This window comes from Stenella coeruleoalba (genome assembly GCF_951394435.1).
Source record: "Stenella coeruleoalba genome assembly, chromosome: 3".
Lineage (NCBI taxonomy): Eukaryota > Metazoa > Chordata > Mammalia > Artiodactyla > Delphinidae > Stenella > Stenella coeruleoalba.
Window position 1 is genome coordinate 104,607,829 of NC_137148.1, and position 26,781 is coordinate 104,634,609.

Consider the following 26,781-nt stretch of genomic DNA (forward strand, 5'->3'; position numbering starts at 1 on the left):
TAGCTGCCTTTCCGTTTGCCAGCTGTTGGGACCAGATGGATTACTGAAAGTCTCCAGGATTCTTAGTCACATGACCACATTCCTCTCTCAAATAAGAATAATTAAATTCATTGAAGATCTTTAGGTAAAAAACATTGGGCACATGTAATCAATGCTCTGAATATGGAATACAATTAGGAAGCATTTTTATTTATGTCTCCCACTATCCCTATAAAATGTATTCACTGGGGAGTTTCTCACTCTGTCTAGGATAAAATAAAAACTAGGTAGTGTTAGGACAGTTTCGAGCATTCTTAGGCAACAAAAAGTCCTTGGTCACTCTAAATACTGTTTAGTGCATCTATTCCCGTGTTATACAATGTGGAACTTGGTTGAAAATTAAGTCTTACCCTTATCCCAGTGAGAATCCACTTGCAGGTGGGCAGCTGTGGAAGGGGAAGGTCTTTCTCTTCTTGCTCCTGGCAGGAGGAAGATCCTTCTGGGGCTGGGGTGGGGCAAGGTGGGAGAAGCAGGGAGGGGCAGGAGTGTGGTCCCTTGAGTGATGAAGTTGTAAGATGGCCTCCAGCTTTCTGGGTCTGAGAAATATTTAAAGCAGACCACATTTCACAGAGACTTTTGCAGGTTCTTTGGAGATTGCACTCATAGCTGGTGTTCTCTCACTTGCCATTTCCTTGATTCAGGCAAATGCGCTCTCCATTTGAGCAGCCGCCTACTTCCTCAACCCCGAGGAGCCAGTCTTGCTCTGCTTCACCTCTTCCGAGGCCTGCCCGCACCCAAGGCTCTCCCCAGCCAGCCCTCTCTCCCGTTTGGCACACATCAATCCATGAAGATACACACACACTCCCTTTCTTCCCTTCTTCCTTGGACAAACTCAGGGCAGCAGACTCCCTCCTTCGCTCTGCACCAGAAGTGCTTGCAAGCTCTTCTTTCACATGATTTTCCAGAAGGGAGCTAAACCACCAGGTTCTTCCTACCCAGAGACATACATTAGGCTTTCTGATGAGTTCCACTCATGTCCCTTTTTCTTGACATTACATGACCTCAAGCTTTTACTTTGGTGGGAGGTGAGAGCACATTTTTCTCTTAAAAAATCCTCCAAATATCCAGCAGTCCTTATGTGATCTAGTATTTCCTTTGGAACGTAGCACCTTGTGTGTCTTGGTGCCTCAGCCAACACTTTAGTTTTAACACCCTGTTAAGTTTGTGGAGGATTTTTGTTTGCTTGTTTGAAATTCTAATGTCAGAAATGTGTTGTTTGGATGAAGTCTGTGTACATCCTACACACCTATGACCACATGGCTATACTCAAGCAAGAATTGCTCCAAAAAACAAACCTACAGCGTCTCTGACTAGCCCTGATTTCTGAAGGGAACCAATGGATTCTCTCCTCCTTAGCTCAGCAGACCCTGAAACTCTCTGATCAACAATCCTAGGACACAGCCCACGTAGCTTTCAAGCTGTCTGGAGCAGGAAGAAAGGAACACACAGTGCCAAGATACATAAGAGGGCGATCTTGTCTATGGCCCTCTCACTCCTGATTGTATTGAAGATGTGAATGTCCTGAAGGGCTACTGGGGAACTTCTGAGCTTAGCAGGCTTGAGGACTAGAAAGACTGAGAAAGGCTAGAATAGAGAGGCCAGATACCTCTGAGGAATCAGGAGACAGAAGGGCTGACTCTGGATGAGGGCAGAAAATAAGGGAGGATACTGCTGCAGGGAAAAAAACCACCTTACCTGAGGTCCTTCACAATGTGAACCCCTATCTTTCTTATCAGTCTCATGTTCTTCACTCCCCTCACCTTCACTCCAGCTACACAAAGCCACCCGACATTTTCTAAATATGCCATTCCCTTCCACACTCTTTTATTTTTCACCTAATTTAAGCCTAATTTTCTATGATGCCTTCCTGCCACTTTCCTCATCTGGCTGCTGTACCATTTTTTACATGTCTCAGCTCCAGCTCTCACAGCACTTTGTTGTAGTGCTTTATTAACTTTCCTCTCTCCGCTGCCCAAGACAGTGAGTGTCTCTAAGACAAAGACTGTGCCTTATTCATTTTTATACTCCCACCACCTTCAGTGTTGTAGGGACTTCTATTAGTTTTCTACTGCTGTGTAAAAAATTACCATAAACTTAGCAGCTTGAAATAACACACATTTATTATCTCATGGAGTCTGCAGATCAGATGTCTAGGCGTGGTGTGGCTGGATTCTCTGATCAAATTCCCACTGTGCTGAACCCAAGATGTAAGCCAGGGCTGTGATTCTCACCTGGGTTTCATGGTTCTCTTCTAGGATCACTAATTGTTGACAGGATTCATCTCTTTGAAGCTGTAGGACTGAGGTCTCCATTTTCCTGCTGGCTGTTGGCCAGGAACTACTCTCAGCTCCTAGAGGTTGCCCACAGTTTCTTGGCTTGTTGGCAGTTCACAACATGGAAGGAAGCATGTTTGCCTCCTTCCAGGCTAGCTGGAGCACATCTCTTTGATTTCATCTTCTGCAACCAGCGAGAGAGAACACTCTGCTTTTAAAGAGCTCACCTAATTAGACCAGGCCCACCCGGATAATCTTCCTTTTGCCCCATACTGTAACATAATCACAGCAGGGATATTTCATCATATCCATAAGTTCCACCCATATTCAAAGGGGAGGGAATACAAGGGTAATGGTTCATTGGGGTCACCCTAGAATTTTGCCTACCACAGGGCTCAATGAATATTTACAAAATCAAATAAGATGTGTTCCAAAAATTTATAAATTAGAAACAATGGCATTCAATTGTAAGATTTTTTTTTTCCTATTGTTACTTTGGAGGGCTTTTAAAGTTGTTTCTTAATTTGTTTCTTAATTTGGATCCACAATGGTTAAGAATGCTTTACGTGAGATAACACGAGGCCCCTGCAGGGAACCCAGGTAGTACAAGATATTTGGGATGGGTGCCAAGACCTGGTCTGATATCTGACTGTCTGTGTGACCTTAGCTAACTTCCTGAAACTCTCTGAATGTCAGAGTCCTCTTTAGGTATAAAATGAGGGGGGCGGGACTAAACAATGTCTAAGGTTGGCTAGCTTTAAAATTCTCTAATTTCTAAGACTAACTCATACTGATAAAATTAAAAACTAGCTAAGTGAATCACACTATCCAAATTCATTGAAATAGGTCTCAAAAGAATTTCATTACAGATGAAATTGCAATGATGCAATTTTAAGAGGAAAAGGCAGTTTTGTTTTTAAATGAATCCATTCCTCTATTGGCTGAACCTGACTAAATACAAATAAGAGTACACAACTACATTTTTAATACTTTACATAAAATGGTGAAGAATATTTTTTCTTTAGATGACATATCTGTTCAGTTATGGTCAGATGTGAATTTTCCCCAAGATATTAAAACTTGATAGAACCACTGTCTTAAAAATAGCTGAATTAACTCAGTTGATGATAACTGAAAAACTATCAAAGGCAGTACTCAAATATTACAAATCACTTTACTGACTACCTGTAAAGCACGTTGAGATTCTTATATACATTTTGGGGTTTAAGTCTTTTGTTTTTCTCAAACGAAGTGTCTTTGGCTAGGATAATTATTCTCTTCTATCCAAAAAAAAAGAGCTCTAATTTTAAACAGGTATTATTAAATTCCTCTGAGATAGACTTCATGCAGATGTATTTGTTAAAACATCCTTTTATTGACTGTGCACAGTTATTAACAATTCACATTTCACTTTAACTACCAAGTGGAAGAACATTTATTCTTTCATTAAAAAGTTAAGCCCTGGGCTTCCCTGGTGGCGCAGTGGTTGAGAGTCCGCCTGCCGATGCAGGGGACACGGGTTCGTGCCCTGGTCCGAGAGGATCCCACATGCCGCGGAGCGGCTGGGCTCGTGAGCCATGGCCGCTGAGCCTGCGCGTCCGGAGCCAGTGCTCCGCAACGGGAGAGGCCACAACAGTGAGAGGCCCGCATACAGCAAAAAAAAAAAAAAAAAAAAAAAAAAAGTTAAGCCCTTAGGGCAGCAACAGGGTCACAGAGCATTTTTCCTATAAACGGCTCTGTCCAGTGAATGTGAAATGCTTCCATACTAATACAAAGGAGAAAAATAAATAAAACAAGTAGATTTCTCCCGCCTTCCATCATCCCCTCCCTGCCAATACACTCCTCTTATTTTATAAAATGCCAACAGGTAAACAGTTCCCACATTGGTACTTCCATTAATCACAAGAGGAATATTACCATTTATTTGGCACCACTGAGTTCAGAACATCCTTAGAGCTGTGTGAAAGTGGCAAAAGGAGCATGAGGCCACAGTCATTTCCTCAGGAAAATGAGTTCTGGACAGAGAGGGTGGAAAATCCTGAGGGCGTTCATCAGCCTCCCGCACCTTGCTGCTCAAGTTTCTGGAGCTGTTTTTCAAGTTTTGAGACGTCTACTCGATGCATCATCAGAAACTGGCCATTCAAATGAAAGACGGGGATGTCAAATTTATATCTGTCATACCAAGCAGAGTTTTCTGGAAGTGTGATGTCCACCTCCTGTAAAATAAACTGAAACAGAGAGAGACTAAAGCTCTAGATTTCAGAGAACATGGAACAACGCAACGGCTGTAGTGACAAACTGATCCCCAGACTGCTTCTAATGCTGAGAGGTTTTTACTGTTGTTGTTTGAGGTCCACAGTCAGCTAATGACCCTGAATTCCATAACCTGATTGATTTCTTTACATTCCCTAATTTTGCTACTTTTCTGTTACATCTGTTAGGTTCAGCATCCAGGTACTACTCAGTTCCCAATGAAATAAACAATGTCCCAACTGGGAAGCTGCCTGAGAATCAAGAAAGACATGTTTTGGCTGTAAGATTGGGAAAGGTGTCATGGTTTGCTACAGGAAAACACTTTCATGGAAATAACAACATAAGATAAAAGGAATAGGGACAAAAACTTAACAGAAGGCCCAAATGCTGTACCTGCTAGTTAACTTTGACTCATTTTAAGAGTCAGAGTAAGAAAACCAGTACTGCTCAGAGAAAAACACTTAGGTGTAATGACTTTTATGGAAATCAGCACTAAAATCTCTCTCAAGAAAATTTAAATGAAAAAATCATTCAATCTCTTAAAGGATCCAGGCAGACACTTTATACTACATACAGTATCTATTCCATATACATAAAGCCACACTGTATTATATTACCCTGTTTTTATAAGGCTCCAGTACTTCCTTGGCTTCATCACAAAGGGGGCACGGATCCTACAGGACGAAAAAAGCCATTAAACCCAAAGAATGGCATTCAGCCTGACAAAAACCACAAGAAGCAGATTATACTTATTTTAAAGGACAGTTTTCTACCAGGTTATACTGTTTTATTTTCCAAAGCAAAACACTGCCACAGAATCTTATAAATAGCTAGTATTTCATGGTAAATGGGCTTTCAGCATTTTTTAGTTGTGTTTTGATTTTTCTTGACAAATAAATCTATCTACTAAATGTTGATGCTTATATTTGTTACACATATATGTGTGTATATATATGTACGCACAATACATTTAGATGCTTACAGTTTTTTGTTACTGCCTTCATCTAATTGATATCTAGGAACATTATTTTCCATATCATTTATAGTCCTAGGGCTTTGTCCTTCCTAGGTCAGGAGCACCTTCCAGGCCTGGCTGACATCACCAGAATGTCTTAAAGTCTGTTTTGATTGGGGGGCACTGAGATTTGCCAGCCTGTTTTTCTGTGTTTTGGTTTTGTTTTTGTTTTTTTTGGCCGCGCCACACGGCTTGCAGGATCTTAGTTCGCCGACCAGGGATTGAACCCGGGCCCATGGCAGTGAAAGTGCAAAGTCCTAACCACTGGACTGCCAGGGGATTCCCAAGCCTGTTTTTCCTAATAACCCATTGGGATGGAGTTAGATAGTGATCGTCCCATCTTTAAAAGGGAAAAATCTCTTTACTTTGGGTGATGATTGTACCAACTCTTCAATGTTTCGTCAGTTTTCTCATTACAAGTGTCAGCAGTAGGTTTCCCAGACTAACTCTCCACCTTAGGAGCAAGCGAGTTTTAGTGCCCGTTGTTGTTTGCACCCTAACCATCTAGAGGAGAAGTCTGCCGAGAATGCTGTGGATCACTGGCAGATTTTAAAGGCTTCTCAGGCCTTGACTCAATGAACAGGTACTACTGTAGGTTCTCTTGTATGAGCTAAAAATAGATTCAACATTACTGATGCTTATATAAAACCTGCTTTTTAACATGACAGGAAAAGATGAGCTGTTATGGAGGCCCTTCCTCCAGCTTAACTCACCTTATTTTGAAATAAGAACCTGGATCATCAAAAGACAGTTTTCCTTCAGAAAGGTCCTTCTGGCCGTATTTTTCTGCTTCAGGGCTCATTATGTTATTTTAGCATTATCGATAAATAGATTATGGATAGTCTGTGACTTTTAAAAAATTTATTTATTTATTTTTGGCTGTGTTGGGTCTTTGTTGCTGCGGTGGGCTTTCTCTGGTTGCAGCAAGCGGGGGATACTCTTTGTTGCAGTGCACGGGCTTCTCATTGTGGTGGCTTCTTTTGTTGCAGAGCACGGGCTCTAGGCACGTGGGCTTCAGTAGTTGTGGCGCATGGGCTCAGTAGTTGTGGCGCACGGGCTTAGTTGCTCTATGGCATGTGGGATCTTCCCGGACCAGGGCTCCAACCCATGTCCCCTTGCATTGGCAGGCAGATTCTTAACCACTGAGCCACCAGGGAAGCCCAGTCTTTGATTTTTAAGATAACCACGTTAAAATTCTCTGAGAAAGTTTCAAAAAGTCAAGAGAGGATCTTAAAAGCAAAACAAGAACCAGTGAAATTGCAGAAGTACCAAATTTGGTACTATTTGCTTTTATAATAAAAAAAAAACTTTAGTAGAGCTAGGATCAGGTTTTTTATTTTATTTTTTTAAAACACAGAGAACGGGAATTCCCTGGTGGTCCAGTGGTTAAGACTCCATGCTTTCACTGCTGTGAGCCTGGGTTCCAACTCTGGTTGGGGAACTAAGATCCCACAAGCTGTGCAGTGCAGCCAGAAACAAAACGAAACAAACAACCCAGGGACTATGGAAGTCTGGGCAAATTATCACGTTTGTATATATTTTTATGAGGAAAGGTCATCAAATTTTAAAGAAATCTATGAGCTGAAAAATGACAAGACCCAGTGGTCTGGAACACTTGTACATCCTTGTCTAGGATTTTCAGTGGTGCCAATACAGCACTTATTTACCCTATCCCTGAATTGTAGTGGACATTTGGTGGGTTGGCTGTCTACCACCCATTCCCCTTTCTTGTAGCAAGAATGCTGTGATTTTGCCTTACAGAACTGCTCTCAGCATGTGGCTGACTCCTCCCTGAACGGGGGTGGAACACCTGATTTAGGCTGAGGCATCCAGCACATCATAGCCCTTCAACTACAAATGGCTCAGGGATCGGCCAATCAGAGCCAAAGGATAGTGTGAGGGTTTTGCTGGAGTTTCTGTAGATACCTGAAATGTGAGATCTGAGGCTTGGGATCGCTGCAGTTATCCATATGAAGAGCCAGAGTGTGAACTGATTTAACCTAGAGAATGCAGTGCTGAAGAGACTGGTAATGTGCTTAAGTCTCAGAATCAAGCTACTCCTGAAACCAGACTAATGCATAAAATCCTTTTTTTGTTTAAGCCACTCTGGGTAGTACTTTCTGTTATTTATAACTGAAAGAGACCTGATACTGTACTTTTTCTTTCAGAGGACTGTGAACTCCGGGAGGTGAGAATAATGTCTTATTATATGTCTAATGACACAAATGAAGGGTTTGGTACAAATTTTAAGCTGAATGGAAGATTAGTGTGTTTTGCTTTGGCACATGTTTTTGGCTAACTTGGCTGTTGTTCAAACTGAAAAATAGTGCAGAATAGTTAGGCTGAGTGAGCACCATTAGCCTTAAGGGATTATTTTATTTTTGTGGTTAATTTTCACATACATTTCTCATATGTAGACACAAATGATGAAATAGTTTTGTTCCATAATAATGCAATATATACTTATGAATATGAAAAGTAAAGATTAACTATTTTCAATAAATTTTTAAAAGACTTAAACTTTGTTATTAGATAACTGTCAGATATATTCAAATTGCTAAAATGTCTGAAATCTGAAAAAAATCTATCAAACAAGAGACCTTTTTTGTTTGAATTGCAGTATTATTCACTAAAGGTAATTCTATTACCCTGAACTTTATTTCCTTTTTGATTACAAATCACACAAAGTAATGTTAACTAGCAAAAGGAAATCCATAATGTTTGTCTTATAAATTTTAGAGGAAAAAGCTCTTAAAAATTTAACCTTGCTTTATAGCTTAAAACCAGTGTTAGGGGTAAGAAAATAAGTACAGTCAGTCCATTATTTGTGGATTCTGTATTTGCGAATTCATCTATTAGCTAAAACTTATTTGTAACCCTAAAATCAATACCCAAGTTTTTGTAGTCATTCACAGACATGCAGGTGCATAGAGCAGCGAAAAATTTGAGTTGCTTAAAGTGCACATTTCTGGCTGAGGTGGGACAGGATGATGCTCTGCCTTCTTGTTCCAGCTCTCATACTGTAAACAAGTGTCCTTTTCTACTTAGTGCCACTCTTTTTGCATTTTTGTGCTTTTTCTTGGTTATTTTGCAATTTAAAATGGCCCAAGCATAGTGCTGAAGTGCTGTCCAATGTTTCTAAGCATAAGAAGGCTGTGATGTGCCTTATGGAGAAAATACTTTGTTAGATAAGCTTTGTTCAGGCATAAGTTACAGTGCTGTTGGCCCTGAGCTCAGTGTTAATGAATCAACAATATATGTTAAATAAGATGCCTTTAAACGGAAACACACATAAAACAAGGTTATGTATTGATCAGTTCAAAAATGTTGTGACCAGAAGCTCATAGGAACCTAACCCTATATTTGCCCTAGGAGCAGTGGTTCAGTACTTGCTAATTCAGTGTTTGTGGTGACTTTATAGAACATGACTATCACAAATAATAAGAGTTGACTATATTTCTAAGTGATACACTTGTAAACACCTGATAGTGCTTTTCTTTCAATGTATGGATCAGATGACGATTAAATATATTAATTTACCTCCTGATAACAGTGACACAATGAAGTATCTGGGTAGGATAAAGAGTTACCACTATTGTAACTGGAACTGAAAAATTGAGGAGCATGTCTGAAGAAAATTTATACCATTGCTTTCCTTTCAACATTTTTCCCCTTTCTTAAATGTACAACTTTCTTCACCCAACATTTTAATCCTTTATGTTTTTAAAGTAGTGATTTTACTTTTTATTCTGTACCTTTGTGAATAAGGTTAGCACAGGCAGAGCAGTCTTGGAGGCAGATAGATTTCTCAAGAGCAGTTGAAAGGAGTGTTTGGCAAGTTGCATGCTATTTCCTTGAAACCAGAGCATCTTAATTCTGCCAAAAGAAAAAGAGACAGTAAACTTATGTGCCCTAGACTTTGCTCTTTATAACAGAAACAGTAAGCTGCAAATCTATGATGGAATTTGAAGACTTCAGATGTGCTTCTTGGTGTCCAGGAGTGTCAGAGAGGCCAAGATGTTTGGCAAGTCTTCATGATGCCTCAATATTCACTGTATTCCAAATTTAGAATTTAGAATGGGAAAAAATCCAAATGTATGGATTAGTTGTATGTCTAATCACTTGGTTTCTGTAAGCAAATTCCATGGGTTTGTTAATTAGAATAAAAAATTAAATTTCACCTGCAGATTTTGCTAGCATCCTGATGGTCCCCTAAAATGTGGGAAGTTTCCTGAAATGGTTTTTATTCACAGAGATACCTTATCTTATAGGTAAGCATTCAACAATGCCCAGCCACCTTCATGGTAAAGGAGATAGTAAGCAAGAAGCACAAGTCTGTACCTGAAGGTTAAGGCTATTACTTACAAGATTTATGCCCCTCTGCTGCAAGAGGTGGGGAAACACAGAGCTGTCCTTAGAGGAACTTATAGGGGAGGTTAGGCTGAGTCAACCTGTCAAAAACAAAAATCTACTCAGCTTTTCTAAGAAGTATTTTAAAAGGAGATGGTCATCATTTTTTAAAACATCCACAAATGTACTAGTGTTTCTACTGGAGATATTCCAATAAGAACAGCTTGGTAATAGCAGCATGTCAAACACTAGGCTTTGAAGCTCTCTCATCCTGCTACTTTGCTCGACATAAGACACCCTACTTATTCCTAGGTATTCTACTGAGCCTCCAGCTTTGTCCTTTAAACTACAGATATGATGATTTCACTTTTAAAACACATATGCACTGTTGACTTTATCACTTATCAATATTCCTTGCATGAATTCATTCCTAATATCTTCATTTCTTAACTTCTCTTTATCTCTCCAACTTCATCTATCAGTTTCCCCTCCCTTATCTTGGCAACTTGCAGCACAAAGATTCTCTTTCTGTTCCTTGAATAACCAAAGATCATTTCTTCATCAGGATTTCTGTACTTGCTGTTCCTCTGCATGAAAAACTCTTAAGTAGCTTCTCATCTGGCCTGGGCTTCTGTCACCTCCTTAGAGATGCCTTAGTGACTACCTTACCAATGTGGGCCAGTCCACCACTCTTCTTCCTCATATCTTGCTGCAGTTTTCTTTTATCCTTCACTATCTAAAATTATTTCTTTACCTATATGTCCCCTCTACTACAACATGAGTTCCATAGGAGCAGACACTTGTTCACCCCAATATTCCCGAGCATCTACAATTAACCCGGTACATAGTAGGTGTTCAAATAGTTGTTCGAATGTTAATAGTACTGGAGTGAGCCTTTCCCTCCATCTTTAGTCTCACCTCTAACCCTGATCAGACACTCAGTGTGCACAGCAGTCACTATGTGGGCGGATCTCATATCCTAACTAAAAGTCAGTGCTCCTCACGGTGTCCACAAGATGCAGGCCAGGGTGCTGCAGCTGGTCCCAGCCCCTTCACCACCACCTTGAATCTCCTCCTGCTCTGCTCCAGAGAGCGTGCCTGTAATAATTATGTACTAATCTCTACTGGTGAGCAGGCTTCTCAGCATAAGATTAGCTTTAAACTCATTTCAAACAGAATGATATGACTTTAGAGAAAAGCACTAAATCCATATCAAAAAAGAGTAAGGAAGACGGGACAAAAGGATTGGATTCTGATCTGTGAAAACTATAATCTTTCCTTCTCTCTTAAATCCTTAGTCTTCCACTTCTCCCTGGATCTCCCTGCTAACTAAATGGTCCTGATAATGCATAAAAAAGGAATGTGATAAAGATTTTGCAAGGACCCAGCATTATTCTAAGGAGGAAAATGGATCTAAACAATTTCACAATATGCTGTGCTGCTTTCAACTAAGTGATAAGCCCTGGTATACATATGTTCCATAAATTCAGCAGAACCAACAGTCCAATAGGTGAATGTGGTTGGAGACAATAGCTTCCAAACATGGCTCTGTCTACAGAGGATATAAAGGAAGGGGAGGGCTTCCCTGGTGGTGCAGTGGTTGAGAGTCCACCTGCCAATGCAGGGCACGCGGGTTCGTGCCTCGGTCCGGGAGGATCCCACATGCCGCGGAGCGGCTGGGCCCGTGAGCCATGGCCGCTGAGCCTGCGTGTCCGGAGCCTGTGCTCCGCAGCGGGAGGAAGGGGAAGTATCAATGGAATGCTAGCCATGTTTACGACAGGTAGAAATTTCTGCATCGTTGGTTTTGGCAAGGCCTTACGCCAACAGTGGCACACCCTCCTAGGGTATGAAGTTAAAGAAATTGTATAAAATGAAGGAGAAAGAAAATTTTAAAAATCAGTTTTGTGAGAGTAAAGGTAGAAAGATAGCTCTTGGAAATGAGAAAGAGCAGGCTATCTAAGGCAGTGACCTAAGGTTACAACCAGGACAGTGAACGGCAGCTGTGTGCTTTTGGTGGAGGGATTTAAGATTTATTGATGTCAGGCTGGTAAGGAATGGAAAACTTACTGCTTTCACCTAACTGAGTTGAGACTGAGGTGTTAAGGCTTTTGTTAAAAAAAAAAAAAATTCACATTCACAATGGAAATCTGCTTCAGTATTTCCAACATGACGAAACACAGCATGTGGTCTTGGTTGCAACCAAGACAAATAAAACCTGTCAGAGTAAACAGAGTTGCTCTTCTTTCCAGATTTGCTAGAATACTTGTTCAACCAACCCAAAAAGCTAAGTAAAGTCTTCAGAGATGCCACAACCATCTTGTTTAAAACTAGTTCTCTTTTCCATGTTAGTCTCTATCTCTCCTTTTTTAAATATGTATTTAATCACTTAAACATGGCACATTTGTTTACTGAGAAATGCATTAGCATTATGCAATTTTACTACCTGCATATTTTCCAAATGCTCTAGCGCACGAGGACACGTGCGTTTTACCATATTGTTAAATTAACTTATTTCTTTGTTGGCACTGTATTATAAAATTATATTAGAGTCTGATACAAAAAAGAATTCCCATACCTCTCCTAGGCAGAAATAAGATATTATGGCTAAAGTTCTGAACACTGGAGTTCACTTTGTTCTAGAAATAAAAAGTAAAATGAAAAATGATACACTCCAACTGGAACACCCCAAACCCTAACACCACTGCTGTCAATGTCACAGTCACCCCATCATGCTTTCTTGAAGTAAAATCTTAATATTGGCTACGCTGACAATGTGACATTTTCATTAGTTCTATTATTTTTGAACAGTATCTCAGCACTATAAGAAATACTCTGAAAGGTGGTCTATGCCTGTTGGCTCATGACTGTGGGAGGACAGCACCATTTTGATTATGTCACTGAATTTAGTCATGAAGTGTGTGTCCTTACTATACACAAAGACACAATTTTATCCTCTGTATTTTGTTACATGCCTCTGTGATATGAGCAAAAAGAGATGTGTTCATAATATTAAAGAAGCACAATTGGGTCACCTTTGTCACAGACAAAAAAAAAAGCATAACACTGGATTTAGAATGTGCCTAAAACAAATTCCACAGCCTAACAATAAAGATGGTGACTCCTGCTGTTTCAAGTCCACTGCCGCTCAGAGGCATGGATCACCCTGAAAGAGAAAGGGAATGCTGGCTTTTCAACAAAACTGAGGCCGACTTCAGTGGTCTTTATGGCAGAATCAAATAACAACATGGAGGAGGACTCACTGGACCAATTCAGCCCTCCTTGAAGCAAGATATAGAATTTTCCCTGCGAAGCACTGAAGGACATACCATTAAAACAACTGATTATTGCATAGAAGGAAGCCAGGGTCATTTGAGCCTTTATTAAGGATTATTCATTTCTTGCATGAGGAGCCGCCCAGGCTATGGCTGCACATCACTTATGTGGGGTTCTTGGATTCTTCAAATGCTGTGTGTGTCTCATTAGAAGGGAAACAACATTGTTCTTGCTTGAGTAGAGACACTGACCTTCACTGACCAGAATTTTTATTCATATGAAGAGTCCTTGAGCACACCAAATCTCCAAGCTCATATGATCCCTCATCAGCAAGCTGCAGTGTTCTTAGCTCATGTGCAAAATCAGAAAGTTTATATAAACTCAGGTACTGCCTTCATTATTAACAGATAATGTTGGAGCTTCTTCACAAGAATACAATGTAAATTTAATGCTGAGCGGACATTAACCAAACACTATTACCGTCACTCTCGCTGAACCTGTGTTCCAGAAAGAGAGGCTCAGGGCTTCCGTCCCGTCCTTTATGCCATGTGAGATGTTAAGTGCTCCATTTCACATTCTTTACCATCTAAGTACAGCATTCCTATTTTTACACAATGACTAGAAACACATGCGCGTGCACACACACACAACACATCCCTCTCTTGGGAACAAAATCCATTATTTTAGATTACTGAAAGTTTATGTAATGAGGTGAGGTTGCTCTTAGGGGACTCATCTGGGTCACTGGGCTCTACCTAATCCAGGGAAACAGGGACAGATGATGCCTCCCCAGTGGTCTTATATGCTTTTGGTCAGTCAGCTGTGTCCAAACCTCCCTCTCTCCCAAACAAGTGAGAGCCTACCCTAGGATCTTGGGTCCAAGTGTGGAGCCAAGAGTGACAAGGACACGCAGCATATAGAGACACAATCAAAGCTGCAAATTGAGCAGATACTTTGAGGTGTCAATTCCAAGGGGCTAAGCAGGGTTAGAATTAGGCTACAGAACAGAAACAGAGGGTAGGGGGTGGAAGGCAACCTGGGGCGGGGCCCTCACTTCCTGCGTGCGTGAGATCTCAGGCGCTTTTTCAGCACCTCAGCCACAGCAGTCAGGGTACCCGGCCAGGGGAACTGCCAAGGAGGTAGCACCAACTCAGACATGATATTACAACAAGGATCCCCAGCTCACCACCCACCTGTGGGCCCACTTGTACATGGCCTCATGCTCAGCTTCATTCTTTCTTTTTTTTAAAAATAACATAACATTATATTAGTTTCAGGTGTAAAACATAATGATTTGATATTTGCATACATTGCGAAATGATCACCACAGCCTCGCCTGGCTATGCATTTGGACTGCTGATTTGATCCCACATAACACATGAAACCCTGAGCAGACATACCCTGCATGTCCACTCCATTCCCTGCAGCTTCTACTTCCAGGCTTCAGTGCCAACAGGTTTACCACATGGGGGGCAGAGAAGCCTGTAGAGAATCAGTCCCAGAAAGGAATGACTGGTCATATGAGTTCCTACAGACAAAACCCCTTTTTATTTTTTTTTAAATTATTACCATGACTGTGGGGTTTCCAAGTATCTGGATGTCTCTACTACACTGTTTGAATGCAATGGGTGCTCTGTTGATTTGCATTCAACACACTGATTTGTGCAAAAGTTTTCTAACTATTTGAAGTGTGGGTCTGGCCTAACCAGTAAGATTATAATTTCACTGAAGGTATATGGCATTTACATATCCATCACTTGGTACATACACTCTGCCCCCATATCCCCCCCCCACCGCTTCAAATTCTTAGCAAAATAAGCCATTATTGCTTTTTCTTCATCCTGTCTGGTGTTTAGTCCATTTCTTTCCCTCCAAATAAAACTCTCACATGGAGAAATCAACTCCACATTCTGGATACAAGCAACAAGAATTATAGAGAGATGTACTCCAGCAGATTCAGGAGGAGGGAGTTAAATTCCTCACTGAAACAATATAAATACAAGAGAGATCACAACAGCGACATCCAATGGGCAACTTTAAATGTCATAAGAGAAAGGAAGAGTACTGTGGGCTGAGATTGCAAGTGGTTTCACGAGAGAAGGATCCTAAATCATGTTGGATTTCGATACGTAGAAAAAGGGGAAGCATTCCGAAGCCCGGGTTAGACACAAAGGCATGAAGTAGGAATGCTGTGGCCTTTTGGATGGGAGCCAATGAAGGGTTTTAAACGAGAGTGATGTGATAAAATCGGTGTTTTAGGAGATTGATCTGGCAGCAGCGAGCAGGATGGCTGCAAAGGAGAGAAGAATGGTGACGGGAAAGAGTTCAATTATGAAAATCCAGGTGTGGGATGAGATCATTCATTCAACAATTACCTACTGTTTTCCATGTCTTAGATACTCATAGGTACTGGGTTCAGTGGTGAACAGAAAAGTCAGGTCCCTGGCCTCATGGGGTCCATATTATAGGGAAGTTAAAGAGACTCTTTTATGTCTCTCAACATCAGACAGTGGTAAGCAGAGGGGAGGGAGTGAAACAAGGTGATGTGATGGTGACTAAGGCAGGTCCTTTAAATAAAATGCTCTGAGCAGGTGTCATTTTTGCTGAGGCTAAAGGCTGAGAAGGTACAAAGATCTGAAGGAAGAGCATTTTGGGGAGAGGGAACAGTAAGTGCAGACTCTGGGGTAAGGACAACCTTGACTTAGTGGAAGAAACAGAAAGGACCATGTGGCTAAAGCACAGTAAGCAAGGGGAAGAGTGGAGGAGACACATCAGTGGGGGTTGGATCACCTAAGGCCTCACAGGCGATGTTAGAGAACTGAGGTTCTATTTTCACACAGTTAGATTTAGAGGAGGGAAGTGATGGGTCTCATGTACATTTTATATTTATTTATTTAAAAGATTTTTTTTTTGATGTGGACCATTTTTAAAGTCTTTATTGAATTTGTTACAATATTGTTTCTGTTTTATGTTTTGGTGTTTTGGCCACGAGGCATGTGGGATCTTAGCTCCCTGACCAGGGATCGAACCCTCACCCCCCGCATTGGAAGGTGAAGTCTTAACCACTGGATCACCAGAGAAGTCCCTCATGTACATATTAAAAAGATGACTTTAATGCTGTATGAGAATGGATGTCAAGAGTGGAAGCAGGGACCCAGTTAGGGGCTACTGCCGTAGTCCAGGTGAGAAAGGAGGGTGGTGTGGACAGGGCCAAAAGGACCTGCCAATGAACTGGATATGAGGAATTAAAAATGACAGTAAGGACTATTCTAGTTTTGGTTTTGAGCTGCTGGGTGAGTGCCATTTACTAGAATGGCAGCTGAGGCAGGAACAGATTGAGGGATGTATGGGTCTGGGAGCTCAGTGAGGGACAAGCTGAGACTCAAGCAGAAAGTCGCGTGTACAGGTTTGGTAGTCAGGAGAGAAACCAGGGCTGAAGATAAAATTTCGAGACTCCCTCAGTTTAAGGGCTGTAATTACACCTGAGATCATGAGACCATCTAAATAGCAGAGAAAAAGAAGATGACCCAGGACAAATCTCTGAGGCTATCCAACATCAGAAGTTGGGTAGAGAGGAGCCAGCAAAGGAGGTAGAAAGGGTGGTGAGGTAGGAGGAAAATCAGAAAAGTGGGCCATCATGGAAGCCAACAGGAGAAAGTGTCTCCAGAAAGAGGGGAGTGGCCCACTGTCAAAAAGAGTGATAAGGGCTTGGACTAGAATAGGGGTAGTCAAAGAAGCTACCACAAATCAGATGAGATGCGTCTCATGTTGCTCCAAAAGAATGAAACCTGCCAACCAATGCCTACCCCTAAAATGAACTACCTTGTCTGACTCTTGCCTAATTTCACATCTTAAGTAAAAGGGGATATTTCTGAGGATGGAGGCAGTGGGGTAGGGGAGAAGAGTAAAAGCAAAATTTGGTTGGGTGTCTTAAAAAGAGATAATAAATGTAAAAATCATTGTATAAGTTAAAAAGCAGAATAGAGAAATAAGGCTTAACTATTTATTACTAAATAATACAAAAAATAAGGTATTGTTACTAATAATGATAATGATGATGTTTCTACTGACTGAAATGTGCTTTTACTGGCTCCAAAAGGAAGATTTAAAACTCTAGGCATAATAGTCTCAGAAATAGGGAATTGCAAAACTGAAAAATATTTCAAACAGAAATAGCTGAAAACTTCAGATTGTGAACATTACTTAAATAGGAATTCCTAAGACATGATATCACTGATTAAAGACGCAGCATATTTATCTTCTCCTAAGACTGAATACCTAGACCAGCAAATACCTCGGCACCAGGTATTGGCTTACCTTACTCAGGTCTCACATAGTTACAGAACAGGATACTGAAATTCAGTTTGCAAGGGGTAGAGGTTTCCCCTTGATAGGTTCTGAACAAAAGTCACTTCCCTTCCAGTTGCTCCTTCCCAATACTTGCCTTTATATTTTCAAGGAAGAGAAAATTCAGTACCACTATTATTTTACCAATGATATCTTCAACCCAACCCTTGTACATCAAAACAGAAGCTGCCTAGGCAGTGGTAAAGTTGGATTTATTAATAATCTTTAAAGACAAAACTTGTTCCAAAGTATTTTTGAATAAATTGTATAGAGAGGTCAAAGTAAATTTAAATGAACATAGTTCCCATGAACTCGTCAGGGGAATTAAGCACAAATGGTATGATTCTTCATCTAGAGCTTTAAAGTTACTCTTTCTTACAGAGTTTCAGTTGGAATTCAGCATGTTTGAATTCCTGGGTGCATTTCTGTGTGCAGATTTCATAAATATAAACCCCAAAGGCAGGCAATTCCACTAATTTGTTCTCTGATGCTAGGCAGTTCCTCATCTCTTTAAGCCTGTTTCATCAACTGTAAAATGGAAATACAACCCCCGTCCTGTTCTGTCGTTTTAGAGACTAGGAGAAACTCTGCACGTAGGCTCTGCTTTTTAAATATCTTCCAGATCAGAGAAGGGGAAACCACATACAGAAGAAATGCCATGGTAATAACTCAAGACGTCAAAGGTCTCCAAAGAAAGGCTTGGAAGTAGTTACCTGTAGGAGTCTAAAATGCTAGGCCATTAAAAGAGGACCAACATTCATACACAGATCTGGGCAGAAGTGTAAACGGGCTTGCTCTTTGCAAACTCGCTTCTCTAGCTCCTCAGTCATAACTGGGAAGCCTTGGCATCAGAAAAGACCCAGCAGGAAAATGGGGGAGGCGACATTAGGGTGGCTGGACACTGATCTTGCAACTGTTTGAGCATCTGAGATGGAAAAGTGCCTCCGAAAAGGAAGAATAATGTGTTTCTTTCTTATTGATGGACACATTTAAAGAATGATTTTTAATGGCAGACCCTCATCATCTTGGCATTCTCCTCCATGTCCAGAAGTGCTGCTGTGTTTGCCTAGACCTATAGCAAGCTGACAAATGTGAAATGAAAGGGAGGAGGAATCTTCAGAGTAAGCAAGAGTTTGTTTTAGAATCTTTGGACCTTAGCAGTCACATTTTCCAGATCATTGCTTCAGAGGAGTCTACTTGGTAACGGGGTTGGTTTCCAAAAAAACATTCAGCTAAGAAAAATAAAATGAAGATGCTGATCAAGAACAGTAATATAGGGGCTTCCCTGGTGGCGCAGTGGTTGAGAGTCCGCCTGCCGATGCAGGGGACACGGGTTCGCGACCCGGTCCGGGAAGATCCCACATGCCGCGGAGTGGCTGCGCCCGTGAGCCATGGCTGCTGAGCCTGCGCGTCCGGAGCCTGTGCTCCGCAACGGGAGAGGCCACAGCAGTGAGAGGCCCGCATACCACACACAAAATAAAAAGAACAGTAATATACTGTTACTATACACTCCCTCTAGCACCCAGGGGTCCAAAGGGGATTCTGGACTAATTCTTGTTAACACAGTGGGGCTTGCACACACTGTACCCCTCCCCTTATCCTCAACCTTAAATATACTGACTCAGCATCTGGCCTAGGGCAGAGGCATATTCTGAATTCAGAGTGTGCAACAATGTTCAGTACTATTAAGACATAATGGCTGCTTTTCAATACGTGGTGCTGGGAAAACTGGACAGCTACATGTAAAAGAATGAAATTAGAACACTTCCTAACACCATACACAAAAATAAACTCAAAATGGATTAAAGACCTAAATGTAAGGCCAGACACTATAAAACTCTTAGAGGAAAACATAGGCAGAACACTCTATGACATAAATCACAGCAAAATCCTTTTTGACCCACCTCCTAGAGAAATGGAAATAAAAACAAAAATAAACAAATGGGACCTAATGAAACTTAAAAGATTTTGCACAGCAAAGGAAACCATAAACAAGACAAAAAGACAACCCTCAGAATGGGAGAAAATATTTGCAAACGAAGCAGTTGACAATGGATTAATCTCCAAAATATACAAGCAGCTCATGCAGCTCCATATCAAAAAAACAAACAACCCAATCCAAAAACGGGCAGAAGACCTAAATAGACATTTCTCCAAAGAAGATATACAGATTGCCAACAAACACATGAAAGGATACTCAACATTACTAATCACTAGAGAAATGCAAATCAAAACTACAATGAGGTGTTACCTCACACCCGTCAGAATGGCCATCATCAAAAAATCTACAAACAATAAATGCTGGAGAGGGTGTGGAGAAAAGGGAACCCTCTTGCACTGTTGGTGGGAATGTAAATTGATACAGCCACTATGGAGAACAGTATGGAGGTTCCTTAAAAAACTAAAAATAGAACTACCATATGACCCAGCAATCCCACTACTGGGCATATACCCTGAGAAAACCATAATTCAAAAAGAGCAATGCACCACAATGTTCACTGCAGCACTATTTACAATAGCCAGGACATGGAAGCAACCTAAGTGTCCACAGACAGATAAAGAAGATGTGGTACATATATACAATGGAATATTACTCAGCCATAAAAAGAAATGAAACTGAGTTATTTGCAGTGAGGTGGATGGACCTACAGAGTCTGTCATACAGAGTGAAGTAAGTCAGAAAGAGAAAAACAAATACGGTATGCTAACACGTATATATGGAATCTAAAAAAAAAAATGGTTCTGATGAACCTAGGGGCAGGACAGGAATAAAGATGCAGATGTAGAGAATGGACTTGAGGACACGGGGAGGGGGAAGGGTAAGCTGGGATGAAGTGAGAGAGTGGCATGGACATATATACACTACCAAATGTAAAATAGATAGCTAGTGGGAAGCAGCTGCATAGCACAGGAAGATCAGCTCGGTGCTTTGTGACCACCTAGAGGGGTGGGATAGGGAGGGTGGGAGGGAGGCGCAACGGGGAGGGTATATGGGGATATATGTATATGTATAGCTGATTCACTTTGTTAAACAGCAGCAACTAACACACCATTGTAAAGCAATTATACTCCAATAAAGATGTTAAAAAAAAGACATAATGGCTGCAAAGCTGAAAGCCAAGAAAGCCTGAATAATGTGGTTGGGTTATATCATACATGAGGGCTTAATAGAATTTAAAAACCAATTTGAAAATTCCCTCATTCCATAAAGATAGCATTTCAGATGACGGCAAAATCATGCTAGTTCAAGGGATGGGAACAAAGTACATAAGGAATTATGCAGACTCCTCTCCACATTATCCTTCTTAACCAAAATAACCCATTCCCTTTGAAGGTATATCTGATACTTAATACTGACCCAGAAAGAAGGCAATTTCATTAAAACATCTTAGTCTTATTGTGCCCAGCTAGTAATGCCAGTTTCCTTGCTATTTAAAAAGCACACAACTTCATTTCCAAAAGTAACTGTTTGCAATTCAAACTCCATCCACCCAGGCAATGCCTTCCATTTGTCACTAATACTCCACCATTTCCAATTCATCTTGCCTAAGAGGCGCGTTATCCACATGACCACACAAGACCTGAAAGATGCTTCATTCATTTTTAGCCATTTTGTAGCAACTGACTTTGGAACATTTGAGATATTAAATCCAGCATTTCTTTGGACTTGTGACACTAATACCTGAATGTTGGGAACTATCCACTCTTGAGGTCATGCCTCAGCCACCCTCAGTTATGTGAGATTCTGCAATTCTCTGAGTCCTATTCTGTTACTTAAAACTTGTCACTGATAGAAAAATCTTAATATTTTGGAACTGGATGCCAAGACACTTTGGAGATTTCCCTTGCTTTATGGATAAAGAAACTGTTTTACCAAAGCTTTTTATACTGCAATTTTTTTCTCTATGTTTCTCTTTGAACAGTGCCTATTTTTATGTATGATGAGACCAACACAGAATTCTCAGAACTACAAGGGACCTCCAAGTTCAACCCCCTTTTTCCAAAAAAAGTCTCAAAAAGTTTTATACATGAATCCTCAGAGTATACTGAATAACAGATATCACATTTTGTTTAAGATTTCATTTAAGGATGGAGAGAATGAGGAAAACTCTCAGCTTTGGATGGCAGAATTCTTTTACTATAAGAAAGAGGTTCTGATCTCTAAATCTAAGATGATACAGATTAACTTTATTTTCGAACTTGGAGAAACAGAGCTGAGTTTAGAATTCTCTCATTTTTTTTTTTCCAGTCTATATCCTAAGATGCTTTGGCTGACTAAATTTCTATTAAATAACAGTATCCTTTCTCTTGGCTGACTAGAAGAACTACATGTTTTAAGAAGAAAAGAGTTTAAAAAATTATTCAGTCTTATGTCCTTCCCTCTGACTAAAGTAGAAGCCACTTCCCCATTATTTCATGATTAATATGAAAAAGTACAGGAACAATGAGAGGAAGTTCATCTGTTTCCAGTAGTAACATTCTGGTTTCTGTTGAAATTCCATTGGCAACAGAAGGAAGCAGCATATACCACATGCCTGCCCTATTACAATACACAAAGCTGTCAACTTTGAACTCTTTTGAAATGTTAGTAAAGTAGAAAAGATGATTGTGGGTTTCCTTCAATATTATTTGGGTAACCTAGCCTTAAAATAGTGAACAAACATGAGTCCTTTATCCTTAAGGCAGGACCAAACCAAGATATTAGTGGCCTAGGTAAGCTAATAATTTGGCATACCTTCAAATGGATACTTTTCAAATATTCACTCAACAGGTGTTTGGGTGAGAAGCTGGGCATGGCAGGCCTTGAGAGAGAGTGGAAAGGGGGCTGGTGGGGCCTTTTAGTTTGCATACTCTATTCAGTATAACAAAGACCATGCAAACTGATCAGGCTAGATCTCTTTGGAAGGCAGTTTGGTGACCATCTGTAGATTTTCAAATATGCCCTTCCCTACTCCAAGCTGTTTATCGAGGCATTAGTAACTGCAGCATTTATAACTGCACTGGTAGCTCCTTGAAAGGTTACTGCTTTATACTGTTTTCTCTACCTTGTTGCATTCCCAGTGATGCTTTCATACTCCTTATAGATCCAGCCTCCCTTCTATACCATGTACTGAGTGTTTGTTATGTGCCAGGCACCATGCCAGATACTAGAAATATAAAAGTGATTAAGATACTTTCCCTGCCCTTAAGGACACATCTTGGGTAGGGGAAAGATTTACAAACAAATAATACAATACCAAAGTGATGAAGCCTATAGCAGTAAAATGGTTATTACTAGATATTACTGGTAAAATGCTCTGAAATCCTTTCTTAAAATAGAAGGTATTTTGAATTTGCCTCTATCTCTGGAAATCTTATCTTGGGTAAGGATTGGAATGAAAAGAGAGTAATGTTTTCATGCCTCCAGTTCTCTGCGGCTGTAACTGAGATGGGAAGGTAGGGATGTGGAATAATATCTACGTGAAACTTAGCCCAAACCTTTCACTTTGCATATTCTTCCTCAAATAATTTTGTCTCTCAAACTTGCTATGTGATACTAGGGGAAGGATGAAGGAAGCTCACCTAGTCCCTGCTACCTGTGTAGCTACACATCCCTGGATCCAGATAGTTTCTCCCCTTCAAAATAATTGCAAACAATATTAAAACTGCATGCAGGAACTATTCCAGCTGGCTTTTGGCTTCCTCTGATGTACACTCCTTGAATAAAGCAGTGGCAAAATTAGATTTAAAATAAGGAACATAAAAAAAAAAAGTACTACTTGTACCAGATCTCTTCAAGGTCCTGCTACGTGTGAAACCCTGAGCCCTGGCATTAGAGTAACTAAATGCATCAGCCAGCTGGAGTATGCACATGTTATGAAATACAAAAACCTTAATAATAAAAAAAACCCTTATTTTGAAGGCATACTTCCACATTGCCTCTGGGTACTTAAAAGTCTGTGAGAACCAGGCATCTGGAATAAAATAGAAATACAGTCCAATAAATTCCCAAGTTGGAAAATCCTCCTATTTCCTTACCTGCCATCAATCCATCTAAAGAAAACCACATAGCCATATTTTCCTCCGATAAAGGAGACATAAAAATATTGATCCTTCCTTGGCAGGTAGCTACTACTGACCACAATAAGCACGAAGAAAGAAACTCTGCAGAGTCTGCCTTTCTAAAACACTAGCCCTGCCAACCTTAATTTTCACAACAGGACCTTTTTGGTTCCAGGCAATTCCTCAGCAGAACAGGACCCAGGTTATTAGACTACGACATTTCACACAGAACCATGATTAGTTCTGCCTTACCCCCAATATTACTATAACCACTCAGTATTTCCAGGGCACACCTCTTTTTCCAAGTGTTTTAAATCTCAGTGCATACAGCTGTAAATATTGGTAGACAGCTTCATAAGCATTTTCACACAGTATTCCTGAGATAATTAGTAAATGAGAAGACTGTGGCCTCTAATAGCCACTTCATCTTTAGCAGTCCCACACTGAGACATGGCTCTCATGGCTGCCTAACCAAGGTAATGTGTGGTTAAGGAGATGTGCTTATGCTGGGGAATGTGCTAGAAAGTGTGGGGGGCATAACAGTTCTTAGACACTATCCCTGTCCTGGAGGAGCTGAGAACCTTGGGGTTTAGCTGGGCCATACTGTGGATTTAAGTGCTCTAAAATATAAAGTACGACGTAAAATACTTTCTGTTAAGAAACAAGAATAAAGATCTGCTAGGCAAAAAACTCCTTGTTCTTCAACAGAACAGCCTTAGAAACAGACACTTGCCTATTCATGTTAGTAGCAATTTAGGAGGGACTTTTTGTAACTCTGGACTTAGTTTAAAAAATTGTATGAGGGATATTTGTCAGGGGTGACTGACAAGGCTAAGTATTTGAGAACTGTACAGTCTCTGATTTATTCTCTCATGGTTCAGCACCCAGAGGGCTGCTTTTGCCCAACAAAGGCAGACAGGAAGTCCAGAGAGCCCCAGGACTCACAGTGCTCCTGCCAGCACCCACGATTAAACCTTTCAGCCCTCAATTAAAGGTCAACATGGTTGCTCAAAAATATTTATTTAAAAAGGCAGTCATCTCAGCCAGTCGAGATTATATTACCACTTCATAAAACTCGAATAAATCCGAAGCAGGGCATCTGTGAATCACGGAAGAAGCATAAAGTTGTGATGTTTTCTGCTTCCTCTTAAAAAGCTACCTTTTCCACCCGTGATTCTGTTCACTTCCCAGAGCGCCATCGCGCGCGCCTGCGCGCGCGCGCGCGCACACACACACACACACACACACACACACACACTCACTCACTCACTCACTCACTCACGCTTATAATTTGCCCCCAGAGGTTCACGGATTTATGGCTCCCGGTTTAATTAAATTTCCTGTAGTGACAATCGAAATCGGCAGCGTGCGGCACAGTGTGGGGCTTCCGTGCCCCCCTCTCCAGCCCCCGTGCCGACTCCAGGGGGAACCCCGCGAGCGCCCAACTGCCGGCACCCGACCTCCGGCACCCACCTGAGCTCGGCTGCTCGGGTCGCCGCTTCCGCTGTGCGCCGGTACTTCCGCCCCGGCCGCCAGGCGCCCGCCCCGCACTTCCGCCCCGGCCCGCGGCCGGTCGGGCTGGCATCAGTGGATCCCAGGTCTGAGCCAATCGTCCCTCTGAAGGGTGGCCGCGCTTGGGCTGTTACGCATGAAAAGAGAGATACAAGAACCAAGGCCACACTGTTTAAAAAAAAAAGTCCACGGAAAAGTGACCTGGCATGTTTGGGAACCATTAATAACGAGCATCAGGTGTGAGAAAATAATGAGTAATACTCAAAACTAACACTTATTGATTGCTCACCATCAGCTTTACGTTCATAACTTGATTAATCCTGAGAATAATCCTATTAAGTATTGTTAGTACCATTTTACAGAAGAAGAAATGGAAGCTGAGTAGCTTGCCCTAGTTCTCAGAACTAGAAAATGGCAGAGTTGAGATTCCACCCCAGGCAGTCTGATGTCGGTATCCCTGAGCTTACCACTATGCACTCAGTATGTATTCAATGCTTTAAGAGAAGATACAAAACAAACCAAGGTCAGGAATGAATCCCCTAAACAAACCACATTGGTTATGTGATAACTTTTAGAGGGCACATCTAGAAAGTAGAGTTTTCAAATTCTAACTTTATCACTTCAACATGTGATAACAAAAGAGGGGATTTTGTGACTGTCAACAGACTACCTATGATTATTTTGGAGTTGATACACTTTGATAAGACCTCATTTATCTGAAAAAAATTTAAAAAAGAAAAAAAAATCAATCGACAAATTATGCTCCACCAAACAGTTGCTGGTATGTTATCTTTAAAGAAGTTATCTTGGGTCTAGTTATAAACGCCTTGGTGGTACATGCATAACTTTGTGGAGTGATAGAAAAGCTTCCTAGAAATGCAACTCCAAATCAGCTTCCAAATCTCTTTTCTTGTTGGAGAATAGAAATACTGTAAATTGGATTTATGACACCTGATTTCATCCACTGAACGAGAAGAATGACTCCACCCAAGGCCACCAGTGAAGGTTTTTAGCATTGGTTACTGGTAAATTTCTCCAAAGAGCCAAAAATTCACAAATTTTCAGAATTTGAATTTAATTAGTAAGAATTTCTTGGATTGTTCAGACCTCCTCATGATTGTTTTAATTGAGGGTGGAAGTCCCGTGAAATGGCTGGGCATCCCTGAGAACTCACTGTAATCGATGCCCAATCACTTTGGGAGAGCTTGGCTGAGTGCTGCGAGCCCAGAGGACCAGTTTACCTCTAGGTGTAAGACTCACAGTGCTGGGCATATGAGCTAAGCTTGGGAAAATGTCTGAAGTCTGACCAGGAAAAATTGTTGTCTCCAAAATTAAAAAAAAATCTGCCAAAGCAAAATTAATAAACATTGGGCTTCCCTGGTGTCGCAGTGGTTGAGAGTCCGCCTGCCGATGCGGGGGACGCGGGTTCGTGCCCCGGTCCGGGAGGATCCCACGTGCCGCGGAGCGGCTGGGCCTGTGAGCCATGGCCACTGAGCCTGAGCGTCCGGAGCCTGTGCTCCGCAACGGGAGGGGCCACAACAGTGAGAGGCCAACGTACCGCAAAAAAAATAAAAATTAATAAACATTTATTAATGGTTACAAACTGTAATACTGCGTCAGCTATATTAATTGCTGGATTCAGTGTTCAAAACAATTTCGTTATATTTGAAAGCAGTT

At 41.1% G+C, this 26,781-nt stretch overlaps 2 protein-coding genes across 3 annotated transcripts in view; one reads left to right on the top strand and one right to left on the bottom strand.

The window, feature by feature from the left end:
* The window catches only part of MEGF10 (multiple EGF like domains 10), a gene marked incomplete at its 5' end in the record, with an annotated part of 363,778 nt that overhangs the window by 10,634 nt on the left and 326,363 nt on the right, over positions 1–26,781 (top strand). The window lies entirely within an intron of this gene.
* On the bottom strand, positions 3,678–25,193 carry LOC307185103 (glutaredoxin-like protein C5orf63 homolog). Of its 2 annotated transcripts, none has more exons than XM_079918907.1 (4): positions 25,066–25,193; positions 9,336–9,456; positions 5,183–5,239; positions 3,678–4,540 (listed from the first exon to the last, which is right to left on the bottom strand). In XM_079918907.1, exons 2-4 carry the CDS (start codon positions 9,447–9,449, stop codon positions 4,364–4,366), a joined length of 348 nt encoding a protein of 115 aa, XP_079775033.1. In that variant the 5' UTR covers positions 9,450–9,456; positions 25,066–25,193; the 3' UTR covers positions 3,678–4,363. The 2 variants fall into 2 exon arrangements, with proteins under 2 accessions (XP_079775033.1, XP_079775034.1); XM_079918908.1 differs by lacking the exon at positions 25,066–25,193 and adding an exon at positions 9,946–10,251.

Excerpts from the sequence above, each read along its gene's own strand:
- LOC307185103 (XM_079918907.1), bottom strand. The coding sequence starts at position 9,449 with ATGCTCTGGTTTCAAGGAAATAGCATGCAACTTGCCAAACACTCCTTT. Across the intron at positions 5,240-9,335 it reads TGCTAACCTTATTCACAAAG|GATCCGTGCCCCCTTTGTGA; the intron begins GTACAGAATAAA and ends TTCGTCCTGTAG. Across the intron at positions 4,541-5,182 it reads TGGAGCCTTATAAAAACAGG|TTTATTTTACAGGAGGTGGA; the intron begins GTAATATAATAC and ends TCTCTGTTTCAG.